We start from the raw sequence: 26,252 nt of genomic DNA, 5'->3' as shown, positions 1-26,252 counted from the left end.
AGACTGGGCCCAAAATTAAGTCTTGTTTCGCATGTAAGTGAAAGGAAAACTTCACGTAGCAGCCAATCTCACCACTATAAATTGCTGGGCTTTGGCACCAATGCAGAAGTTACTGGAACAGAAGGATTAAGTATCAGGAACAATCAGGTGGACAGACATCTCAGGAGATTTCAATGAAAAGTGGTGTGCATTAATCTCCCACATCTTAGCAGATCTTTAAATTGTTTAGGCAAGAGCACTGTGAGCACAAACATGTATGTTTCTGTGTATGCACACCTCATGCTGTAACATCCCCTTGTCAAACTGGCTTCTTCCAGGAAGAGGATCAATTAGGTCTGTGACCCATGCAGTCATTATGGAGACCTCAGAGATTTCCAGCAGGGCTGCTACATCTGTTACCATTTGTCATGACATCAAATCACACTGATCTGCTCCATAAACCAATAGAAATACAGACTCCAGGCACCAGAAATTATTCCTGCCATCCTGGGTCACCTTGCTCTGTAACTCACTGCTAATGGGACCAGACTTCTCTGCCTCAGTGCTCCAACTGGGAAAAACTGCCAGGTACTCACTGTCCAGATGGTTCACATCCTTCTGAATTCCCATTTAAGTGCATTCTCAGATGGTTTCTGCTGAGGATTGTAATGATGTGGTTGAAGCTTTCTACATGGGCAGCAGGTCACCCAGGACTAGGTTAAACAAGCTCTGTAAAGATAACATTAATATTTCACTCTTTAGGCAGGTATGAAATGAAGTCATTGCCTCCAAGATTTATTTGTGCCTTGTTTCTTTTTCTATTAGAGTATGGCACCATCTTGAAGGCCCTTTCTACCACTAACAGGAGTCTGAGGAGTTGTTATTTAGAGGAAATGCAGATCCTCCCTGATGGACAACAGGAAGCAATCAAGAGTCTCCAAATCCTACACAGTGACAGGTCACTCTTTGTGGGTCTAAATAATGGAGTGCTAAAAATTCCTTTGGAGAGATGCTCCATGTACAGAACAGAAGGGTAAGTAAATTTACAGCTCTAATATATCCCACTTCTGGTTAAAGAAAAAAGCACCAGGGTAGCATGTTCCAGTCTGATTCAGTTTAGATTTTTGTTTCATCAGTGAGAAACAAAAAAACACTGCTGAAGTGCATCTCCTGATAGATGCATGCATGCCAGGAGCAAGGAGGACAAGCAATTTTTAATTTTGTTTTGTAAATGTTAATTGGTCCTCCTCAGAAATTAATCAGATGTTTACTAAGGAAGGGCTAACAATATTTACTTTTTTTTTTTTTAATTTCATATTATAGTGTTGGCTTTATTAAGTCCATGTGTTTTCCTGGTGGTTCATATTGGTGGTATGGCTGAAGGTTTCTGAGTTTGGGTTGCAGCCAACCTTTCCTTGCTTATCTGAGTGATCACCTCTCAAACATATGATGAGGCAGGGCTGGGCTGTGTGGCAACTTGTTATTGCTTTTGGAAATCAATAGTTCATCTCAACTATTTGTGACACCTCTTACACCTGGATAGATTCTGTGCCTTGATTGTACCTTCTAGGGAGAGTAGGAAAAATGACTTTTCCTAATTGTCTGCCTTGGCTCCAGAGCAGTTTTCCACACAGAACTGTAGAAGGTTTTTGCATCCAAATGGTGCCTCTCCATCATTTAAGCAGGTGAAAAAGTGTGATAGCAACTGTTTGAGACAGATGCTCAAATAATCTCACTGTGTGCTGTGGGTATTTGCTTGTTTACATCTCTTGAAAATACTTTTCCTTCTCTTCTCATGCTTTTGCCTTGCTTTTCTCTGTGAGAGTTTTGTGTGAAACTGATGTCCTCTGTGCTAGACAAGAGGAAGGATTTTGTTAGCAACATTTAAACGGATTCCCTCTTCCATGGCCTACTGCAAGATGTCCCTCTTCTCTTGCCAAAAAAACTGATAAAGAAAATGTCATCATAATCTTATTTTCAACAAGTAGAGTTTGTCTATCAGCTTGTACTAAATCCACGTGTGTCTAAAACAGACAGACACACAAGTGTTTAGTAAGAGAAAACCACAGCTGGAAAATGCCATCCTGTCCTTAGCCCTTAAAAGCAGAGATTTTAAAAGGTAGAACATAACAGCTGTCCTTTTCAGGCTGTCCTGTGTAGTCTCAGTCTGAGAATATTTATGTCTGTATACATATATATGATCCAGTTTCAAGATAAATGAGTTCTTCCTTTCCTTCTCTAATCTCGAGTTCAGCTTTCCAGTAATTTATAGATGCTGTCCAGTTTTCATCCTGCCCAAGTACTTTGTATGACACTTCCATTAAAATTCAAATGTTGGAGTTTTGTTGCATTGCCTCAAAATGGGGCCAGCATGAAAAAAACAGTGACTGGAGAGCAGATGGGTGGGGTACCACCATATTTAGGTCCTGGAGGCTGCAGAGCAGCCTTGTATAAGCTTATCCCAGCAAAACAAAAACCAATCCTCACAGAGCTTCCCTTGTCTGCTGGTGACCAAAGCAGCCTCAGTTTCATGAACTGTATGATCCTGAGTCCTGGCTGAAATTACTGTGAACTTTGTGTACCAGTGCTGTTTTTTTTTTTTTTCCTAAAACAAACTTTCTGGAGGCAATTTTGAGTGAAACAAGAAAACAGCTGAGTTTTTCAGGGTAGGAAGACTTAAATTTTGCCTCTGCTGGGCTACTTTCATGATAGAAATCAGCAAAACCCAGCCATAAGGCAATAGCATGGTTCATGAGATAGGATCTCCTGATGGCATGGTGGGATGTGATGTGGGAGGGCAGAATTTGCTGAATTTGAGTGCTGACCATTGTGTACATTGCAAATAATCCTTTGCCCTGTACATGAGTCTTGTGGAGGGACTGTGAATTTGGAAAAAGGAAGGAAGAAAGAAGAAAATGTAGGAAAGCCAAGAAATTCCATAATTTATTTATTTGTTTGAGAGGATGTTTATGATACTATTATAACATTTTAGGCTAAGCTGGTTTTTTGGGGAGTTTTTTGTTTGTTTGTTTTTGTTGTGGGGTTGGGGTTTTTTGTTTGTTTGTTTGATTGTTTTGGGGGGGCTTGGGGATTTTTCTGGGTTTTTGTTTTGCTTTTGGGTTTATTCCTAGGAAATTATTCAACTGCAAGTTTTTTTCATCTGCAGGTGTTGAAACCTTTTCTCCCCTTAGCATCCCGGCTATGTAGGTGATAAGTCAATTTGACCTCCTTTGTGTTTCTTTCAATCCTGAACAGTATCAAGAAGGATATTTTAATTTCCTTCAGTGCATTCCACCTGGCACTTCTCCTGGGCTGTGATTTATTGCTTATTGTTGTGTCTATATTTAATACACGCCAATATTCAGCCACTATGGGAAGAAGGGCTCCCGCCCCTACAACACTCCCAGCTTACTTTTTTGTTGTGCTGTGACTTCGTGACTGGCCTCCTCAAAAAGCTCTGGTTTCAGCAGCTTTTATAATGTAATTGTTTTGGTGGGGCGACTCGGGAAGCTTGGAGGTGATGGAGAGAATTCGTGCCTCCCAGGCAGGAATACCACATTGTTAGTTGTTGGCTCTGCCTTCTGTTATCAGGAACTTTTCAGCCTTCTAGACCCTGGGGGCTGATGTGGGTTTGTAATTGCTGATACAGAGCTGTTGCCTTCAACTTGCCTTCCCCCTCCTGCCTGGAACAGGCAATCGTGTATCGAGAGAAAATTGACCCTAGCATTGATCCCGAGCAGAGATCTTTGCTGCTCTGCTGCTCTAAAACATCGGGGCTCGGTACTGAGGCTGAGAACTGGGGCAAAGGGAAAAACAGCAGCGAACGGAAGAGATGGAAAGGGATAAGGATCCCTGCCACCTCCTTTACTGTTTGTTTACTGACACGGCACCGATTTAATCTCTTAAATGGTGCCGGTAACTCAGCCCCTGGTCTTGATGCAGTGGGTGTCTGAGCGGCGTTTTGTGTGTGCCCACTGACCTGTCTCAGTCCGTCCTTTCAGCACAGCCACTCTCAGCAACAGGACAGCGGGAGGACATCTGTAATGTCAGCTGCCCGAATTTACAGGCTGGACTTGGCTGCAGGGACCTTCTCTTGTGCCTTTGTGTTCCTGCTGTTTGTCTTTCCTGCTCTCTTGAGTGTTGTACTCCACTCACTGGAGATTCCTAGGAAAATGTCCAACACGAGCAAAGCCTACAAGCCCTTTGAATATGCAGAATGTTCTGAAGGCTGCTTTGCTGGGTGGTAGTTTGGCTGTGCTTGCTGCTGAATTTTGCATGGCTTTGAAATCTTTGTAACTTCCCTGCAATTTTCAAATGAGCTTCGATTTTTTTTTTTTTTTACCTCAAGTTGCCCCCAAGCTTTGGTGAGGAATATTTGAAGAACCAGTACTGCAGCTTTATCACTGACACCACGGTATCTTTAAAATGTGCCTGAACAAAATCCCAAATCTGAATTTCAGAGAGCTGAGGACCTCAGATCTGCAGCATTATTTTCAGGTGGGATGTATCTGTAAGGCATAGTTCAGTAATTTTTCCAAAGGCTGAGGTGCAGTTATTAATTTTTAGAATTGCATTCAGACAGATAGGAAAATGAAGCTGGTTGTTACAGGGTATAGTTTATGATCTCTTTTTGTTGACTCTTTGCAGCATCAGAACCATGGGCCTCTGAGCATACAGAAACCCTGAGGTGGGCCAAAGATTTTGACTGCACATTTAAAGGAGGAAAAGAAAATGTTTGGAAATAAGACCAGATGGTCTCTTGAATACCCACCCCTTCTCCTGTCCCTGTCCTGAGCAGTTTATTTTAATGCACTTTATCTTGATATTCTTTCCTTCCTTCCTTTTTCTCCTTCCATAATTTTTTTCTGCATAAAACTTGCAGTTAACATGATGCAAGTTGCAATTCTGGATGTACACCGTGGTTCTGGGGATAGTTTGCCTTGCCTGTGCTCTCCCTGCTGTGCTGTGTGCATCTCCCAGGCTGTCAGTGCCTCCTCAGGTTACCTTCATGCCAGGGTGGATCCTGCTGCTTCCAGAGCCAGCTCCTCTTGCACACAGCTATGAGATGTTCTTACCTGAGTCCTTGCCTGCTTTTTGACCTGATTGCAAGGAATTTGCTGCTGTGTGATGGTTTTTGCCCTCTTGCTTGGCCTAAATTCTGCTGCACATCCCCTCCAGCCATGGTACTTAATGCAAAGCTGACAGAAATGACTCAGCTGACAAGGACTCTTATTTGCTGACTTGATATCTGTGAGAGAAGCACAGCTCACCTCTAAATAGCTCTGGGCCAGTGATCAGACAAACTAAGTACATATAGGTGAGTAAGTCCTGAAATGGCTCCAGGGAGTTTTTGGTAGAAAAGGGTCAGCAACTACACTAAAACAGCAGAGAGTTTTCTGCCCTCTGTCTCTCTCCAAAGTGGAGCTATAGCTCCAAGCACAATCACTGTACCAAGTCCACCTTTGACGGAGTTGAGATATCATATAGAGGATTGCTGTGGAGCTGAATGTTATGTTCTTCTTTTTTTAAAAAAGCCTTATATGATAGAAAATCCTCTGTAACAAAGGAGTGAAGCACTTGAATGCAGGATTCTAAAACCTATTACTGTATTTCAGGAGGGAAATATTGGGGAATTTATTTTGAGAAATAATACAGACTGGGACGACGTCTAAAAATTTTCTAGATTTGGGGAAGGATTTAATTGAATACGGGCTGGAAATCCTCTGACTTCTTCATCAGAACGATGAGAGTTCCTTGAAGGACAAACAATGAACTATTGTTGGGTAAAAAGAAAAATGTTTCAACAAATAGGGGAGGGAACAACAGAGACACTTGTTCAGTGGAGCCCAGCATCCAGCAGGTCGCTGAGGTAACACTGATGGCCAGATTGTTCATCAAAGATCTTGAAAATCCAACACCTTTTTCTTAGCTGAGGCTGTTGAAAATCTGGCCCAGATTTTGATTTGAAGAGCTTTTCCCTGAAAGTTTTAAAAAAAATTCAGCACATTGAATATCCATTTAAAAATAGAGGCAAAAGGAAAGGTAGCAGACTACAAAAATGTTGTGATAAAGCTTAATCATTAATTTCCATCTGTTCTGGCTGATATGGCCTCTCCACAATTAAGGGAATTAGCTAATTATTGTATCACGAGTAATGCTGCAAAGCTTTGGAAGACTTCATAGGCAGAAAGGAGAGTGCTCAGCCCAATGTTTTGTCATCTACAGTATCCAATAATACATCAGAATAAATCACTTAAACATCTGGTTTGACATTCTAGTTGCATTTAAGAAAATAGTGAGACTCCCACTGACGGAGAATGAAGACATCAAACAGAACCATGATCACTAAAGCTCTTGGAAAGAATGAAGTTTGTAGATGAAATGGATCTGTGTTCTTTAAATAGAAGTACAAAATTATACCATTTTCTCTAGCCTGACAACACATTTGCATCTGCTGTAGCAGGCAATTACTCCCATTTTCTTTAATGTAGCTGTTTATATATGTAAAGTTAAGTGCATCCATACTATTTGCAGGATATGGACCTCTAAGATTTGAAGGGATGGTAAGGTCTAAGCAGTGTGGCTTTCAGAGCAGCAGTTGGAGAGTTGACTTGAATGGTCTGTGAAAGGGATGTGTCTGAAATTGAAAATAAAAAGCAGACAAGGATAAGCAGTGAGGTAGTGAGCTGGGGCATGTTTCCTGTAAGATGCCAGAGAGATTGGTTTTCAGTTTCATCTTATTTGACATTATCTTTAATGGCATGGAAGAAAGAAAATAGCATACTTTGTAGATGGCATTTAAGTATGAAGGAATCACAAATAACAGTGAGGAGAGAAATGCAGTGCAGGGCCAGCAGGGAAACCAGCAAGAGGCTGGGTTTGAGGAATAAGCCTGTGCTGAGATTTCTGGTGCATGTGTTGCTGAAAAAGAGAGAAGATACAAAATAGGAAGGGGCTCTGCTCCCAACCAGATGAATTATTTTAGGTTTTCTCATTCCTACTAAATGCTCAAACCAATGATGTGCATTACATTAATTTTAAACAGCCTGTACACTTCTAGGCTCACTTCAGAAAAAGCCAAACAAAATCAGCTGATTTCAGGACTCACTTCCTTTTTTCTCCTTCCCATCATGACTAGGTTGCCAATTCATTTTGGGTTTGCCAGGAGGGAGGACATTGGTTGAACATGCCAAGGCTTTTGTTTGCTCCCTATTTTTAAAGCATCCTGCCAACATGACTTAGGAACAGTTTAGTGTATGGATCCTTTTACCTCTAGGAGGTTGGCTTTAGGCCAGCTCAGATCAATGCTGTCTAAAAGTCATTACCATCTGATGCCTGCTAGGTGGGCTGTGTGAATTACTTTCAACACAGCGGCAACTGACAGGAAAGCATGTAGTTTTCTTGGAATATGTTATGTTAGGATGACATTGATGCTATTGTTATACAAACAAGATTAATAACTAAAGCTACCAGCAAGCCCCAGGGCATATACCCATTGCATCTGTCAATTCTTGCCATTTGCTACTATTATGTCATAAGATTTGTATTCTAAGCAATGGTCACATTCAGTAATGTGGCTCCTGATGAAAGGGTCTGCAGTCTTACTGCTGCTGTGGCTGATTTTCTTCATGTCTCAAGCTTCAGGCAGAATTTGCAGGGTAAAATACAAATGTGTCAAATGTTAATATAGAATTAATGTATTGCTACAGGTGCATCATTAACTTTTTATCAGGAGATGTGCTGTTTTACCTGTTTGGGGAAGAGGAAGTATCTGAAGTCAGAGCAAATTTGGTTTTGCTGGTTCAAGTTTAAAATTTAAGTACATATAAATACATAAAATATGTATGGGTTATAGAAAACTATAACATTGTACAGTTTGGTATCTTCTATTGAAATACCCAAGTATTGTAGAACTATGGGAACACTCCAGTTTGCAAGAGGCAAAGCTGGATTTTGAGAATATCCATTTACTTAAGTGATATTCTCTTGTTAAAAAGAGGAATGGACATTGATGATGTAGCAGGACCATTTTGCCCCTTATACAGTGTTAAAATATCCCTGCATTAGAAGGGAGATGTGTTTGATCTTCAGACTGTAATGCATGGTCTAATATTTATTTGACTTTTCCAAGATACATTAATCTACAAAGGCTCTATCTAGTTTAATCTGCATCTTGTTGAGCAAAAAATAATTACCCAGATCTTAACAAAATCCAACTTTCACAAAGGAGCTGCTTGAATATGGATTACTTTGTGCAGCCTAGGTGACAACTGTAGGCTATTTTCAGGTTTCTTTATCATCGTTCACACTGCTTTCTAAGTTTTCTGCCTTAGCAATTTTCTTTCCCATCCAAAGTTCCCATTTTAGCGTAACTTGTGTTCTTAAATCATCAGCATCTTGCAGAGACTACATGAAGTGCCTGTCTGCATCCCTTGCAGTGGATTTGCTCCTTCCTAAGCCACTCTTTCCTTGTCTCCACCCACACCACCAAACTGCAGCAATTTGCCATGCTCACAGTGAGGTCTCAGATGTGCAGCCACGGAGCAGAAGCAGAGCAGGTCTGAAATCTGACAGCTGCCCCCAGACACGGACTGACACAGGGCAGAGACAGGGAGGAGTAACACTCGAGTGCACTGATCTGCCCAAGCTGCCTTTCCAAAAGGATGCCTGGTCCCCTCTGCCTCCTCCCATGTGCAGCCCTGGGATCATGTCTTCTGAAGGCTCCAAAGCCTGCTCAGGCTTGGAAACGGTGGTGCTTCACAACCCAGACAAACATGCCCCACATTCAGGAATTCCTTCTGGCTATTCCTTTCATTAGGATTTCAATAGTATCTGAGTTTTCTTGTGGATGAATGATCCTGTCACTAGTAGTCAGAGACCCTCTGTACTTTTGTTATTATTAGAGGTCAGTTTTGTTTGGCACAGTGACAACAGTTTCTAAAAGTGTTAGTGAAGGAACACTTTTTTTTTTTTTTTTTGTTACTAATCTGTTTTACTAATGTAAACATAAATCCAGATTTAATCAGAGACTGCATTAATCTTCATGTTTGAATAAATGGAATGTTGTTTTATTTCACAGCTTTAAAAATAAAAATAAATTCCTATCCAATAAAGAAGTCACTGTTGCTAGAAGATGATGGAATGGGATGTCAGAAAGTAAGAAATTGAATAGTTGTGTAGCTTGTGCGAGGTCATAATCTATAAACCTCAATCGATTAAAATGATATTGAAAATGGGAGCCCAGAAGGTGAACTCTAGCAAGCCCAAGCCCCTGATGTGGAAAAGAAAATGAGATGAAACTGCCTGTGAAAATCCTCTGCTGGTGCACTGCTTTTTTTTCTAATAAGTAACATGTGTTTGACTCATAAACGGACTTCAATTTTGGAGGTTGTTTTACACCATGGCTTAATTTATGCATTCAAAACAAATCATGTGCAAAGCAGCAATCACTGATGCTAAGCATGTGTGGGTGATAAATGACACATGCACACTTCATCTTCTCTGCCTCTGCATCCAAAATCGTGTGCCAAAATACCAAACCTTGTCTGTCCAGATTAACATCAACTGCACCCCTCACAGTGGTGGTACCTGTGAGCTGTAGTGTGCTCTTCCCAAGCACGACCCTGCTCCACAAATAGCCCTGTGAATTCCTTATCTAGTATGTGGCTACTGGTCTTGAGGCAAGGGCACACTATCTCATGGAATATGTTATTTTCACCAACTGAGAAATGGAGCTGCTACTTGACCAGCATCTGACTAAAGCAGCTCAGTTCCACTTGGCTTCTCTGATCATGGGGAAAGATAATGGATTTGTACAGATCACTAACTCATTTCTGCAGTTTGAGTTTTTAAAGGTATCAAAATTAGAGGGATTGTTAGAATTATTTTTAGAATCTTATTTTCTTAAACCACAATCATCCTTTTGATTCTCATTCTTCTCTTTTCATGCCATCTGGCTTTAGGGAAGACAGAGGTCCACTCTTCCTTGCATGGGCTATTGAGATTATCAGTAATTATAATTCAGTTGGCTGGAAGCTAATATGGTTATTTCTTTAGTTCATCCCCTCTGCAGGTTGCTAGCAATGGGACCTTGTCAGAAAATGCCTGTCTGCCAAACATAGCCTCATGCTAACAACTAACACTGCTAAAACCCCTTTATTTTTGCTTGCAAAGGGCTATTCCCTTGCAAGTAACCATTCCAAGAGTGCAACAAACCAGTGTGGAATTGGATTTCTTATTGGAAGTCATATTCCCCAAAAGAGCAAGGGGCACTCGTGTGCTGCCCACGCTCCTGAGATGCTGAGCAGGGATGCTGAGCATTGCTTAGTGCTTTGCAGGATCAGGGTTATAAATGTTTGACTGCACCAGGGGATGTGCCTCTGATGGACTGACTGGTGATGCCCATGGGGTCTAAAGGACCAGCTACAGAGGCAGTTCTTATGTCTCTTGACAAATGGGACCTTCTCTGCAGGTTTCAAGCTCATGAGCAAAAATGCAAAACTGTCTCCTGGTGCAGTGACAGGGTTATGTGAGCAAACACAATTTGGGAAGCAACTTCTCAGCCTTTGGGTCCAGAGTCCTGCCTCTGCACATCATCATGTCCTGCCATTCCATTCCTATTTGCTGTTACTCATAAAAAAGGAGTGATAAAAAGTTAAATGAAAGGGAGGAAATGAAAATGAGAAACTAAGCATGCCTGGAGGATGAAAGGAGCAGAGTTCTTCGTTGTGAATATTTCAAATTAGTTTTGTGGCTCTTGGTACAAAATGGCATTTTTATGTGTCTTCTGTCTGGTAGTAAGAATGGGAAGAGACTATAGTAATTCCTTCTTTCCTTTGGTCTGTCAAAGCCTAACCTCTTGGGTCTGGTTCCATTGATTCGATGATTCATTTATTATACAGTCTAAAGTTTTAACTCTCAGGGGAAAATGACCAAAAGATGAGGTTGTCTAGACCCAGAACAAATTAAAGCGGGAATGAAAAACTTTTGAAATACAGATGTTTAAGCTTTAATGAAAATTCTGAAAGAAGATGTCATTCAGGACATTACAAAAAAGGGATCTTGGCCAGCATCAGCACACTGGAAGCCTTTTTACAGCACATATCATTAGTGAAGGCTCAGCACACCAGGTGTCAAAGACCATGCAAAAACTGTTTTGAGTCATAGGTAAGAATTTCCATTGACTTTAGTGGGTTGTGGAGTGTCCCTCTTGCAGTCTTAATCCTTTGTGTTATCCCAGATCACTGCTGTAGAAATGATTGCACCAGCCAACAACTGGGAGGTTTACAGCTCCCAACAGCAGGCAGCAGGTGAGCTCTTATGAGCAAGATCTTATTTTCATGCAAATGACCTTAGTAAGTGAAGATGAGGAACTGAAGGGGAAAAAAAAAAACCACCTTGAAGAGGAAACACAAATGGAATTGTTTTTCAATTGAACTTTTCAGTGTATGCCTTTATGCCTCACACAAGACATTTATTGTGAGGCAATGAATTAAAATGCATCACTATTGATAGTAATGCCCTATCAAAATAAATCCAACCTTTTAGATACCTATCAGGATGTTCCAAGTCCTTGCTGAGTGTGAGATTACTAATTGGCTGGAGGGAGACTGAGGTTGTGGTATCATCATCATCATCATTTTACTTTCACAAGCATCACAGTTTGTAGGATTTCATTAGCTAAGTCATTAGCAGTAAGAGAGTCGGTGTTAACCTGTTATGCTCAGGTAGTCTTCTGGGATAATGGGTGGGGAATTGTGGTGGGAGACAACAGGATAGTGTGTCATTAGTTCCTTGAGGTATTCCCAGCCTGCTACTGAGGAGACTTAAATGAAATGTTCCCTTTATGTACAAGATAAAATCTGGGCAACCGAGCCCATGGCAGAAGTCCCATTGCCTTTGAAAAATCAGAATTTCATTGTTGTATGTAAACTCCTTTCCTTTGTTCCTTATTTCACAGTATTTACATACAGTCCTGCCAGACTGCAGGCCCTGTGGCCTCTGTGAGATTTTTCAGCAGTATCATAATACAAAATGGTATTTACATGTAAACGTTTCAATTTATTTTGTCTTATGAGCACGGGGAAATGCTATGATATCTTTGCATTTTCCACACCATGGTGCCTGATCTACTAAGAATGACAGTGTACTTCTGAAGCCTTTTGATTAGGGTATGCATGTGTGCTTGCAAATATTTATCTTTTGGTATGTGTTTGCTGATGTGGTTATATCTTTTAATGACATAAATAGGCATATATATATTCTAAAGATACTGTAAGGATATAAATTAAAGTGACTTTTGAAGTGTTCACTGGAAGCGTTTGCTAGAAATGTCATTTTCTTGCGTTACATATATTGTAATGTTTTTCCTGCTTAAAAAAAGAGAAAAAATGGGCTAAATTTTGTGAGAGTAAATACATTTCTCCTCACCCCTAAGTGCACTGCTGTCAGCTGATATAATAGGTTTCTCACCAGAGTTGAGGCAGAGGAGTGTGCTCTGAGTCCTGAAGGGAGGCAGACAGCACAGCTATTTTGTTTTTAGAGTTCAAATGGTTTTGAGGGCCTGCCATGAGATGAGAAGTCCTGGGCTGTGATGGTTGTTAAATTACAGTGTGTGTGTTTTGACAGCCCAGCAGAGCCCAGGCTGGGTAGGAACTCGTTACACCCCAGATGCAGAGTGTGAGGCTGGCTGCAGCTCCCAGCCAACAATGCTGTGCCAGGCACTTCCCAGAGCCCATCCCCAGGGTCTGTGCCATAAACCAGAGCCCATCCCCAGGGTCTGTGCCATGCCCAGAGCCCATCCCCAGGGTCTGTGCCATAAATCAGAGCCCATCACCAGGGTCTGTGCCACACCAGGCATTTCCCAGAGCCCATCCCCAGGGTCTGTGCCATAAACCAGAGCCCATCCCCAGGGTCTGTGCCGTACCCAGAGCCCATCCCCAGGGTCTGTGCCATGCCCAGAGCCCATCCCCAGGGTCTGTGCCATAAACCAGAGCCCATCACCAGGGTCTGTGCCATGCCCAGAGCCCATCCCCAGGGTCTGTGCCACACCAGGCATTTCCCAGAGCCCATCCCCAGGGTCTGTGCCATGCCCAGAGCCCATCCCCAGGGTCTGTGCCGTGCCCAGAGCCCATCCCTAGGGTCTGTGCCACACCAGGCATTTCCCAGAGCCCATCAGCAGAGCCTGCTGGTGCAGCTCAGTTCCTCATGGGGGTCACAGCAGAGGCAGGGGAGCTGTGATTCAGTGAGTGCTCTGTTAGGAACCCAGAGCTGGCCAAGAGCAGCACATTAGCTCCATGACATACATTATCGTAGTGCCAGCAAAGTGGTCAGTGCCCAACTGGGGTGTGCTACAGCCTGCAGAGTGGCTGAGGGATGCAGCACAGAACATATGGAGATTATTTCCTGAATTTATGCAGCACATGTTTTCCTATAAATTAAATTCAGAGAAAATGTGTATCATAATAGGGTGATGCTCGCATCAGCCTTCCCTGTTATGAATCACAATGACCTCTCTCAGCTCTCTGGGTGCCCAGTGAAATGGCTTCATGCAATTGGAAACAATAGTGTATGCAGTGTCAGGGTCTGAAAGCCTGACCAAAAGGCTCTCTGATGAAAACAGGGCCTCATCCCCCTCCCCCCTCTCTATTGCTTCTCTCTTTCTGCTTTTGAGAAACTGCCCAATTTCCTCCTGGTGCCAAGTTGTCAAGAGAGTGGGCAGATGCCCCAGGGTCTGCTCTGTGTTGGATGGGCTGTGGGACAGCAAAGGCAGCTCTGGATGTGGCAGCAGCCCCACTTCATGGGTGAGGGTGGTGTGGGTTGCCAGAACAGCAGGACAGGGCTCTTTAGCCAAAGTAACAAGCAAAGCAGCACATGTCCCTTCTGTGTCCTTGGACTGAGGATTCCAAGCCATTTTCAAGGTAAATATTTGATGTTCTGTTGCCTGGGGCTAGCATAAAATCATCTTTGCCTTTTCCCTGAGTGTGCTGGAGCAACTGAAGGAAAAATACAGTAGAGACAGTCATTGTAACTACCTTCCTAAAGCATGAAAAAGAAGTCATGTTTCCTTACAACTCTGTGTGTGAAATCTTTAGCAGAGGAAACTGGATGCTCATAATTAAAATACAAATGTGTCTGTGTATACATACATATATATATATATATATATATAAAGCAATGGATGCTAGACATTAAAACAATATGGGGTTTGCTTTGGGACAAATCACTGTGGAGTCAGTACAGACTAATAGATTATTCTCGGCTGTGGGTGAGGGACTTGCTTTTTCATTTGCAGCTGATTACAGGCTAATAGGATTTCAAAGATTTGTGGGAGGGAACAGTTCACATCTCATTGCATTTGAGGGAGGGGTTTTTTTGATGTGTCACTAATCATACTGATACCTTGCCTTAGAACACATTTTATTACTCTCCTGTTTAATTTCTTGAACTGAATCTTTTTCCTCAGTCCCTTGCTGCTGTCTAATTGGCAGTTTTCAAGTCATTTGGGATTTTTTGAAAGATCTTATCAGCCTTGTGTGTGATAGAAAAGAATGGATCACAGAGATTAAAAATAGTGTTGTGAATCTTTTTAGGTTTAGTCCTCTCTTTGTCTTTCACTAATACATGCATGATGTGGCTTGTACCTTTATGTTTTCTTAATGAAAATTAATGATTTGAAAGCAACTTGTGGGAACCACCAATACAGCTGAATTTTATTGGTACAGACTACTTCTGTGACTGATCTTCTCTGTTTAGTGGCACCAGTAGCCCTAGATATTTTTCTTTAGCAGCTCACATGTTGGGAACACACACTCAGCCTGTAAATATGGATTCAGGAGAAAAATGAATACGGCAGTGTTCAAAGCAGTCAAAAGCTTAGAAATAATGTTCTGCTGTGACTTTTCTAAACTGACATCTTGATGCTGGGATTATAAATGAAACCATTGTTCCAGCAAAGACCACGACTAATAGAAAGCCTTTATTACCGGTCCATTGGCTAATTCTGCTTGTCTAACCCCTTTGGATGGACACAGTGTCAGAAAACATAGTCACAGAGGTTGCTTTGTGTGAGATTTGGCCTGCTGTGTGATTACATGGAGGCACAAAGATATCTCAATGACAAGTGTTCTTTGACTAAAATTTGTAAAGTAATTTTCTTTCCCTAGGCCTTGGAGAAGAGTGAACTGATTTTTAATCTACAGCTTCTATGAGTGATATTTGCTTTGTGTCCTATCACCCTCTGATTCATTTTCCCCCCCTTCCAAGCAGGTAAACCTCTGTTTAAAGAAATTGTTTCTTCTGCTGAGCCTCCGTGTGGTTGACAGCTGTCATATACGAGGACTGTATTTGAAAATGTGTCTTTAGAGCTAGACACTCTTAAAGGGCTTTAATCTTTTGTCTTTGCACATGCAGGGAATGCCTGGGAGCCAGAGACCCTTACTGTGGCTGGGATAGCAAGCAGAAGCAATGCACCACCATTGAGGACAGCTCCAACATGAGCCTCTGGATCCAAAATATTACTGAGTGCCCAGTAAGTGGAAGGAGTGAAAATATTTGATATATATTGATGTATGTATGTGTAGAAGGGAGAAGAGAAGGTGAGTGTGTGACAGTCTGAAGAGGTCTGGCTGTTCTAATCTGACTCCAGCAGACCTGAGAGCAAATCTCAGCACTTCATTGGAAGGAGATGGCCTTTTTTCCTGGCCCTGGTCTTCAAGAGATGCATGTAGAAAAGAAGTGTCTCTTCTTGAATCAGTTGGAGTTGACTCTCCAGCTCCTTTCCCAGCCATCCACCCTTTTCTGACAACAATATCCAGTTCCTGGCTGTGATTCCCAGAAGCTGTCTGGCTGAGTATAATTTCTGCTGCTTGAACTCTACCTGCAAGCTGGCTGGGGAGGAAAAGCCAGTCTTGTTAAATAAATTGAGGGTGGAGGAGAAATTGTCATTAATGTTCATTGTTATTATCTAATGTCAATTAGCATGTTAATACTGCTAAGTCCAGTAGATAGGAAGAGAGTACTGCATGGGTTATATCTTCAGTATGCTGTTTCTGTCTGGAGGTGCTGGGATGTTTATTCCTCTTATCTTCCTTACTCCTCAGATATTTTCCCAGGAAATATTAGTCATTACTTCAATCCATCCTCAGCTTGGCAGGCTTAAGTTTTTCACTGCTGGATTCAGAGGCTTGTGTGTTTATAACCCTCCTGTGCTGAACTGGGATGCAGTGCTTCTTGATTGCCCACGCTGTTATCTCGTCCTGCTTAATGCCTGTGTCTGTTGATAGGTGTGTGAGGTGTTAATCCTCTAGTTTGAGCATGTCTGCTGTGGTGCACACTAGGGAACAAACTACTCCAGATCATTGTTTCAAGGTCATAAAAATCCAGCACAGAATATTCAGGAGTTCTGGCTGTTCTTGGTGTGCTAGTTTTACATTTCTTTTAACATTCCATTGTAGATTATTTTCTGTGTAGATGTTCCTATTCTGTTACATATATCAGCCTTGTGCTCTTTGACTGACAGGCTGCCAAGCTGTTTAAAATCCACATGCAAATGTTTTCTTTTTCTTTAACCCCTGCCACTCACTGGAATGAATTCACACTGGTGTGGAGTGGGATGGCTCATTTAAGCACCCACATCAGCAATATCCAAGTATTTCCTTGTATTCAGTGCAGGACAAAGGTCATGGTCAACAGAAGCAAGGGTCTAGAATAGCATGTGCAGATGAGCACTGAAAGGGAAGGGGAATGTAACTGACCCAATGCCAAACTTCATTCCTGCAAAAGACCTGTCTGTGAGTTTAGTTGGATGAGTTACTGTCATAAGAAGTCCTGGCTTTTCCCACCCTACTTTTCTGGGCTGAGCACCAGGCACTCAGCTGTGCTGGTACAGCTGTATGTGAGATCACAGTCAAGTGTGAAATGGTGTAGATTAAAAGCACCCCTCCCAAATAAACTTTTCCTAACCCAGCTAGTGTCAGTGAGTTCTTCTGCAGCCTAGCCCACAAACAGATGTCCTGGCACAGCTGAGAGACTGGCATTCAGCAACTTTTAAAGCCAGAACTGGCATATTATTGAATTATATCCTACATGGGCCAGGCATTTGCATGAGTCAACCACAACACTAACACAACTTGACTGCTGCTCTTGTGCAAACAGGCTTGTTCAGAGCTAGTCTGAACATCTTTGTACAGCACTACATCGTGGCACAGATTCCCACTCTCCAGTTTTAATATTAAGGGACTTTAGATAGAGGCTTAATCATGCAGTGTTAACATAATACATTGGGTAATGGTTACTATATATTACTATATATTACTAGAAAACATCCAGAATCTTCTAAGGGCTCATTACTGAGGTTGCAATGTAAACCATTTTAACATTGAAAAATGGTAGCACACAAATTCCAAAAGCTACACTGCTCAGTGCCCATGCTTTATCAGACTCTGATACAGGATTGTATGTGCTTTCTTGGGAGAAGGGAGTGAGGTGAAGTTTGATTTTAGAAAAACAGACACATCCTATTTTGTGGTATCTTCCTGATGCCAACATGAGCCACTGGCAGGAAAGGAACTTTAGCTTTAGCTAATAAACTATGAGCCAAGCTCATGGTGTCACTGCTGAGGGTGGTTGGCAAGTCAGGAATTGAGTATTCCCAGTAAAGTGTACTGCCCTCCTTATCCTGAGCCAAACAATGATCTTCCTTCCAGGTTTTCATCCCAGTCCCACTCTGTGTTTCCAGCAAAGCCCTATCTTAGTCATATTGCATCTGTTCCATGCTGCCTCATTTTTGTACTAATCAGTGGCAGTTTCCCCACTCTGTTTTAGGGTGTCTTGTATCCTGCTGTCGATTCATGGGGACTCAGCTGCTCAGAGCTGCAGTGCCCAGGCTGATCCTGCTGTAGCCCACACTGAAGCATCTCCAGTGCACAGAAAAATCTTTGGGTGCTGAGATTAAAATCCATGAATCTCTGAAAAATGAATTTTTACCATGTCCCAAGGATTTTAATACCCCAAACAGTTTTGAATGTCTTTTCATGGGAATTGCAAAAAGGTGTTATAGTGACATAAAGTTCAGTTCCTTGCTCTGAACACTAGTTGGTTTCAAGGAAAATATTACTACTTATGGACAGTCTTTTCCTCTAGATTTGATTTTATAAATGATTTAAGCAGTTTGACTGGAAACTTTGCAAAAAATTTCAGCTTTCATCAAACAGTTAACATGGAAACTTCCAGATTAAGTAAATAAAACTTGGCAAAATTGAAAGCAGTTGATATCTGAATCCTAAGATAAAGAATAGATTAATTGAAAGAACAAGGAATGCTTCCACTCTTGCATGGAAAATATCCTGGCAGCAGGGATTAGGAGTGGTCAGTCTGAATTTTTAGATCCTGCACTTGAGCTTTTAGATTCTACAAGGAAGAAAGAAAAAAGATGAGGCCTTTGGTGTGAGTATGGCAGTTTATAAAGGACAAGAATTCCAGAATTGGCAATGTTGTCAGGTGAGAGAAGGGAATTTCATTAGATGTGTTCTTAAAGATGTCCCTGTCTGATGGGCACTGTATAGGCTTCAAAGGATTTACCTTGTAAAGGTATTCCTGAAAAAGATCAGTGCATATGGGTTTTTATCCCACTTTCCAAGTTTGCTCTTTTGAAGATATTTTTGTGAATTTAAAGATGGAATAATAATCCATATGTAATTTCTTAAGTGTAAAAACTTCCCACACTCACAGTGTGACATGTTTATAAATCTCAGCATTTTTGTTATGGTTGCTTATTTGTTTAATTTTTGGTTTGTTTCCCAGTATCACTTATGAGCCAATAATTATTTGTTAGCTTTTTTTTTTTTTTTTTTTTTAATTAATGCCACGGGCCATATAATACCATTGATTTCTGAACAGAACTCCCTGCTGGAATCAGCAAGGCTTTCTGGCTCAAAAATTAATAGAAATGATCCAATACTTGGATTATGACTTTGGTAAGGAAGGAGGAAAAAGGAGATAAAAATCTAGTATTAAATATCTCAAAGTACTTATTTTGACACCCCCGCCCTCCAACTTCTAGAAACCCAACTGCATTGATTTTTAAACAATGTTTAAAACAGCAAATTCAACAACAACAAAACTCAGTCATCTCCTCTGTGGGCATCTTGCCTTGAAACCTGCAGCCCAGAGCAAATTTTTACAACTACATGATAATCTATGGCAAACAAAGGCTTACAGCAGATGCCTGAAACCTCCAGCTGCAGCCTGATGAGTGCAGTATCAGATCTAAATTGCTTCCATGCCACTGCTGAATATTTTTGATGCTGCTGTAGATGGGTGAGAGGGGAAGATGACAACCCACCAGAGGTACATTGTGAGGGTTGAATGTAGTGCCAGTCGTGGAGAATAAGCAGAGAGCAGCATGTTTCAGAGGATGAGTGCTGGAAAGCACTCTTCCCATGGCTGTGGTTGGCTGTCTGTATGGCTCCTGAGCAGGCTCACAGCCCCTCTGTGCCTCAATTCACTTGTCTGTAAAGCAGGAACAATCACTCCCCCTCTGGGACAGCCCAGGAGACTGATCCTGCTGGCAGCAGAGCTCAGTGAAGCATGGCACCGTGGGGTTTGTCAGCCTAGCTGGCTCAGATTTGGGGCCAGGGCTGCTTGCCAGGGGCTCAGCCTCTTCCTTCCTTCACCTTTCATTGTGTGCAATGAGGCCAAACCCAGTGTTGCCTTTGCCAGAGGCTTTAGCAAAGCTGCTGAGCACCCCAGCATTGCATGGGTCACCCCACAGGCACCATCTGTGCCATCTGCCTGCAAGGCCTGGCACTTTGGGATGGGATGGGGAACACAGAGGGAGCCACCAGGGCAGAAGTGCATCATGGTGCTGTGCTGCTACCAGGGAGTAGCTGTACACAGGCAGGACCAGCACTAATCCCTTTCTGCATTGTGTTTCTCAAATCAGCAGCAGAGGGGATGCCAGGACAGGGATGTTCAGGGAATCCTTCAAGGCATGGTTTTGGGCTGCAGGATTTTGCAGTAATGGTGATGTGGGCACAAGAAGGCAGTAGTGGCCAGGAGCGACTCCAGGAGAAGCAGGTTGCACACATTGTCTACAGACAGCCTTGGAGGCAAGGGCCCCAGCAACCTGGTCCCCAGACCTTGGCTTAGGGCTACCTTGGAAGCACTGGTTAAAACAGGGCACAGGACAGCAAGATCTGACACCCTGTCTACACCTGCCCTGAAATAGTTCTGTTTCTTGAGCTCTTGGTCTGCCAGGACTACTGTATTTTTCCTTCCTTATACTGTACAGCTGTCAAGTCCCAACGTGTTCAGGGCTGTGCAGGCATGAAGCAAAGGGCAGAGGGAACAGATAGCAGCATGGTCTGGTCTATTAATTGTCTTGAGATGAATTTGTGCTCTTTAGGTGACTGTGTGATCCTCAGTATTAATGCTAGTCACCATCATGTCCTTTACTTTTTGTTCTTCATCCACATGGCCATGGCCACAGCCCAGTTTAGAAAGGGAAACAGTTCTTACTGCAGGTTTGGACAGGGCCAAAATCAGTGAGACCCCAGCCTCAGCTGGTCACTATGGTTATATGAACATTAACTTGGAAAATACTCTGCAGGCAGCCCTGCAGAGGCTGGGATATGATGGAGTGGGGTCAGTCAGTACTGGCCATGGTGTTGCTTGAGAGCTGAAGCTGTGCAGTGTGGAACAGGGAGTGTGGCTGGTGGTTGTGAGTGTGGCAGATGGATGCTCCCTCCTGGTGTGGTGCTGGCTGGGTCGGCTCAGTGCCTGTGTGCACATGTTAGGTATGTGGTGTGGAATTTGGAGGGTAAATATTGATGTGGCATTGTCTGAAAACAACCCTCTGTTTGAATCCTGCTTGCAAGCACAGACAGCTCCCATCTAAGATGCATCCTAATCCCCCCGGCAGCTTTGCTTGGCATTTCTCTCGTGGGCCTGTCTCCAGAAATGTAAACTTGCTATTAATGACTTTTTCTCCTCTTAAAATTAGGTGAAAAACCTGACAACAAATGGAAGACTGGGGCCTTGGTCCCCATGGCAACTGTGTGAGCATTCAGATGGGGACAGCACAGGCTCCTGCATGTGTAGGTCTCGTTCGTGTGACAGCCCTCGTCCTCGCTGTGGAGGTCGCAGCTGTGAAGGGGCCAGGATTGAGGTCGCAAATTGTTCAAGGTACCTCAGCGTCTTTGTGCTTCCTAAGGAAACAAGAGTTGTGTCTGTCCACAGCTTAGCTCTTTCCTGTGACCAGGTCATTGTATCCCAGCCAAAGTGAGGTGTGTGAGGTCCAGCTTGAAGTCAGGATAAAATGAAGAAACCCAAGGACTCTGAGTGAAGGGCCCTCAGCCAAGGCTCTTGGAAGATGAGCACCCCAAATTAATGTACACTACACTATGCCTTGGTTTCCCTCAGCTGTACAGTGAGTAGTGACCTATCAGAGGAGGTAAGGCAGAGGTAGTTGTCAGACAGCTGAACAGCAGACTAAAAAAATCAATAAGCTCATAACTGTTCAGACTTTTGGTTCCAAGGCCACATTGCCAAAACCAAGCAGAGCTCCTTCAGAGCAACACTTGTAAGGACAGGGCTGAGCCTAGCTCCAGGCAAGGCTTGTTTGCCTTGCTCTGTGAGTGTGTGACCTGTCTGCAGCACAGGCTGTCTGCTGGGCAGGTGAGAGCAGAGCCATCCTCTGGCAGCTGGGACGGTGCTGGAACAGCACAGAACAGCACAGGAACAGCACAGAATAGCACAGGAACAGCACAGAACAGCACAGAACAGCACAGGAACAGCACAGAACAGCACAGAATAGCACAGGAACAGCACAGAACAGCACAGAATAGCACAGAACAGCACAGGAACAGCACAGGAACAGCACAGAATAGCACAGGACAGCACAGAACAGCACAGAATAGCACAGAACAGCACAGGAACAGCACAGGAACAGCATAGGCAGCTCAGCTCAGGCTCAAGGGCTGCCTGCCACAGGAGCCTGGAACTCAGCTTTGGCACTATGGAAGCTGAATGTCCTCCTGTAGGGTGCCCAAACATAGCCATGGTGTTCGTGTCTGTGGTACCCCACCACCCTCAGCCTACATCATGTCATGACTCAAGGGAACATGATGCAGTAGTGTAACCGCTATTTAATCAGGGTGGAGGCAGCCAGGATTTTGGTAAATATTGGGTCAATACTGTTTTTATCTACTTTATCTTCTCCATAAACATTCATTCCATTAAGGACAGCTGCCTCTTGACTCATCCCTGGAGATCAGTGCTGGCCTTTGCACCAAAAATTCAGCAAGACTCATGTTTCAATTGGCATCTCTCCTTTCAGTGGCTGTGTTGCCCAAAAGGTGTGCAGTCATTCCTGCCCCTGTGCTGCCACCGTGGGCTGAGCAAAGCCTTCCCAAGCAGGCTTTTTCTGTCAGTGGCAAATGGAAAACATGCCAGTGGGATGGATTTCTCAGCACTGCTCTGATGGCAAAAGAGGCAGGAACAGCTTCTAAGAAGGGGATGAAAAACAGATTATTCAATCTTAAGACATACAAAAACAGCATGGTTTGAAAAATAGGGACATCTGGTCATCCTACATCCGCTTCAGCCCTCAAATTTCCTTTAATTGACTTCATATGTCATTGAGATTTCTTTCTGCAAAGAGGGAGTAGGATGTTTAAAGATGAGTTCTATTAAAAAGCTGGAGATCTGAAAGTGGAAGGTGTCTTTACTTCTGTTACAAATCCTGGAACACAAATAGATGTCGAGAATTGTTGGGGTTTTGAGGATATCTTTAGTAGAAATTACTTGCCCTTTTTGCAGCAGTAACAGCAACCTTCCATTTGATTTTTTTTTTTCTTTTCATGTTTTAACATATAATCATTCTTTTGGCTTAAAGAGTGGGGAGGTAGTAGGTGGTTTAAAACATAGCAGAATAATATGGAATAGTAGGATTTTTATGTGAGTGGATTTCTTGTTCTTTGACCTTGTTTATGGTGGGAGATGGGAAGGGAGAGAGGGAGAGAGATGAGAGAACAAGAAGAGGAAGGGGGAAAGATCTAACAGAGTTCTGAAATAAAGCTGCCAAGAACAGGCAAGAGTTGATAAAAAATACAAAAACTGTGAAGGGCAATGTGGGTTTTAACTTTCATCCTCTGCCCTGATTGGTGGTATGCCAGAATATATTTCTTGCCAGCAGTGTTATTTGTTCAGTAAATGCTTTGAAAATTAACATCTGTTTTCAAGCTTAGCTTTCAAGAGTCAGAGAGCACCTGAGTTGTTTTTTGACTAGACTTTTTAGAAAGGTTTTTCTTTATATAAAAACACACCCCAGAAAAGATATTTTTTTGGCTTAAGGCACTGAAGTGTCAAGATTAGGCAGTTTTATAAGACAGAGCATTACCACTGGCTCCATATGAAATGAAACTTGCAGCACAGAATAGATGAGATATGGTTCCTCCTCTCCTGCTTCAAGGTCCAGTGCTGCCAAATCAGAGGAAAGTGAGCTTAAATAGATGCAAGATTTTAAAGATGAAAATGTTGGCTTCTGAGTAAGCACACATTTTAGGCACCTGCATGTGTTCAGCCTCGCACAGGAGCTTTGCCAATGTCTCCAGCACTGAGGTGTGAACTAGGGGGTTTTACAACACACTGGCTTCAGGCTGTGTTACCACTGTTCAGCAGAGATGTGATCACTCATTAAACCATGAAACTTGATCCTGCCTCTGAGCTCTTAATTGCCTCTGGTTTCTACAGATTTGAGGTCACACTACAGTGACGTCTGCAGGCTGCCATGAAAGCTAGAAGCAATTATTGTTATTTTTAATGAAATTTGAGATTTCCACTTAATAGGATTCAATGCTGAAGGCTTTAGGAAAACACAAAATATTATGAGGTTTGTGATGAAAACATGGAAGCTGGCAGTGATGTCGCTGTGAAAGATTTAAAGCATCAGTACCTACTGAATTAGCACAGGGTGGGTTTTTTACATCCTCCAGCACAAGTGGCATTCATGATCCTCAAAATCGGAAGTCTTTGTGCAGAAGAGTTCAGGATATACAATTTTGGGATCAGTTCAGGATATACAATTTTGGGATCAGCCATTGGGTCAGAAGAGCAGGGCTGTGATACATGGGGAAGGTGGTGGGGGAATAGTCAATAAAAATTACCCAACTACTCTATTGTCCAATAAATCCTAGGAGTCATTCTCAAAATCATTCAGCACTGGCTTAGTTGTCCTCCTTTCTAATTCTTAGAGACTTCAAAGGGTGGATAGTTAGACCACTTGCACCTTTGAAACTCCCTTTTATAAACTCCCCTGATACAAAGACTGATTGAAACGAGTAATCCATTCTCCCATGAGTTCAACACTTCTCCCATACTGTGTTCTCTCTCCCCCTTCTTGCTAGAAATGGTGCTTGGACACCGTGGTCTTCCTGGGCCCCATGCAGCACGTCCTGTGGGATCGGCTTCCAGGTGCGGCAGCGATCCTGCAGCAATCCCGCCCCGCGCTACGGGGGCAGGGTCTGCGTTGGACAGAGCAGGGAGGAGAGGTAAGGGCTGCCCACGATGTGCTCATTTCTGTGGCTGCAGTGCTGGCAGCTGGAAGTGGTGGCTGGGAAGGCAGATTGGGCTCAGTGCACAGAGCAGAAGCAGTCCCAGAGCCCAGGAGGGATGCAGTATCTGTGTGCATGGACACTCTAACCATGAGCCTGTGAACATCAGACACTTCAGAGCTGCCCTCACTCCCAAACAGGACCCTTCAGAACTTCACAAGAATTCCTGTCCCACACCAAGGGCTGACCTCCCCAAAGGGAGAAGCTGTGCCTGCTGTTGGCACTGTAGAGTTTATGGACACAGTTACTCCATTCTGATCCATCCCTGGAGTGGCAGCTGAGTATGTGCAGCTTTCACTGCCAGTTGCACCATTCCCAAGTCTCTGTTACTTGTGCTGAAACTCCAAAAGCAGTTTAAGGCAAAATACAGCTTAAGTCACAGATTCAGACGTGAGTTTTGCAGAACATGATATCAGAAAAATATCTTTTTTCCGCTCTAAACTATGAAAATTTCACACAAAATTACTAAAACCCAGTGCTTTCTGAACCTACAGAGCCATCTGCACTATAACGCTTCTTCAAGCTTGGCCCCTCATGAAATACACGCTTCAAGGCATCCCAGCTTCTTTCCAGGCATGACATTTCATTAAAGGCCACCTCTACATGGCAAAAAGCTGTTGCCTGTCCCTTGGGTGGTCACTAAGACATATGTCTCTGCATTTCTCAGAATAAAAAGAGCAATTCATTTACCTTCCATGTTTCAAGACATTTTAACGTTTGGTTTGGTTTGTGTTCATTCACAATGGTCTTTTTTGGGTTTAAAGACTACCTCTGAGTCAGTTGTTGTTCTATGTGATTAAATTTGATAACAATATTGATTAAAAATCTGAACAAAATTACAGTTACTTTTGACAGAGAACATGAACTAGCATTCACTTAGGGCCTGCTTCTAGATGCATATAGGATCCAGTTCCAAACTCTAGCTTGTTAGGGTCCAGGCAGCAGTAAAAGCCAGATTGTGTGAAGAGAAGATTGTCAAATGTTTAGCACCTGCCATTAGTGACAGATCACTGTTGAGTTGTGCTCCCACCAGCCATCCCATTTAGAATATTATTTAGAATATTTACTGTCCACTCTCTTTGTCACACTTGGGCTTCAATTTATGAGCTCTTTTGTGGACTCAGTATTTGTGGAAAAGTTTTGAGACAGGGCACTTCAGAAAACCTGATCTCAACCATTTACTCCAACGGTCTCACCAAGCTCAGCCTGATTAACCACACCCATTTATTACAAAGGCTTCATTTCCCTCCATGGACAGGAATATTGCTACACTGACGTTCTGTCAGCCTCTGCTGGCTCTCTGTGCATGCTTCAGTTGCACCCAAATGCAGTGTGCAGTCTTGTGTCCCACACCGTTTCATCCCTCAGATGTGCTGACATGGAGATTTTTGAGCAATGCACTTTCTTCTTTCAGATTCTGTAATGAGAACAGTCCCTGTCCATTACCGATTTTTTGGTCTTCATGGGGACCTTGGAATAAATGTAGCATGAATTGTGGAGGAGGGATTCACTCAAGACAGAGATCCTGTGAAAATGGAAACACATGTCCAGGCTGTGCTGTGGTATGTATTATTTACTGACATTGCACGAGAGGCACCTATTGACAGTAGCATCAAGGAATGGGGTATTTAGCTTTCCTCTCCATTGTGGTTTTATTTCTCA

General features: G+C 42.9%; 1 protein-coding gene across 4 annotated transcripts in view; it reads left to right on the top strand.

The window, feature by feature from the left end:
• Positions 1-26,252, top strand: part of SEMA5B (semaphorin 5B) — a gene marked incomplete at its 3' end in the record, with an annotated part of 260,024 nt that overhangs the window by 206,495 nt on the left and 27,277 nt on the right. For all 4 annotated transcript variants that reach the window (XM_079310512.1, XM_079310509.1, XM_079310510.1 and 1 more), the window contains exons 13-17: positions 805-1,012; positions 15,391-15,508; positions 20,981-21,162; positions 24,384-24,527; positions 26,005-26,152. In XM_079310512.1, the coding sequence (XP_079166638.1) occupies positions 805-1,012; positions 15,391-15,508; positions 20,981-21,162; positions 24,384-24,527; positions 26,005-26,152 (800 nt within the window). The remainder of the gene's footprint in view (positions 1-804; positions 1,013-15,390; positions 15,509-20,980; positions 21,163-24,383; positions 24,528-26,004; positions 26,153-26,252) is intronic.

The sequence above is a fragment of the Erithacus rubecula genome (genome assembly GCF_903797595.1).
Source record: "Erithacus rubecula genome assembly, chromosome: 8".
NCBI lineage: Eukaryota > Metazoa > Chordata > Aves > Passeriformes > Muscicapidae > Erithacus > Erithacus rubecula.
Note: the sequence above shows the minus strand (reverse complement) of the source record. Positions and strands in the feature narration are given on the sequence as shown.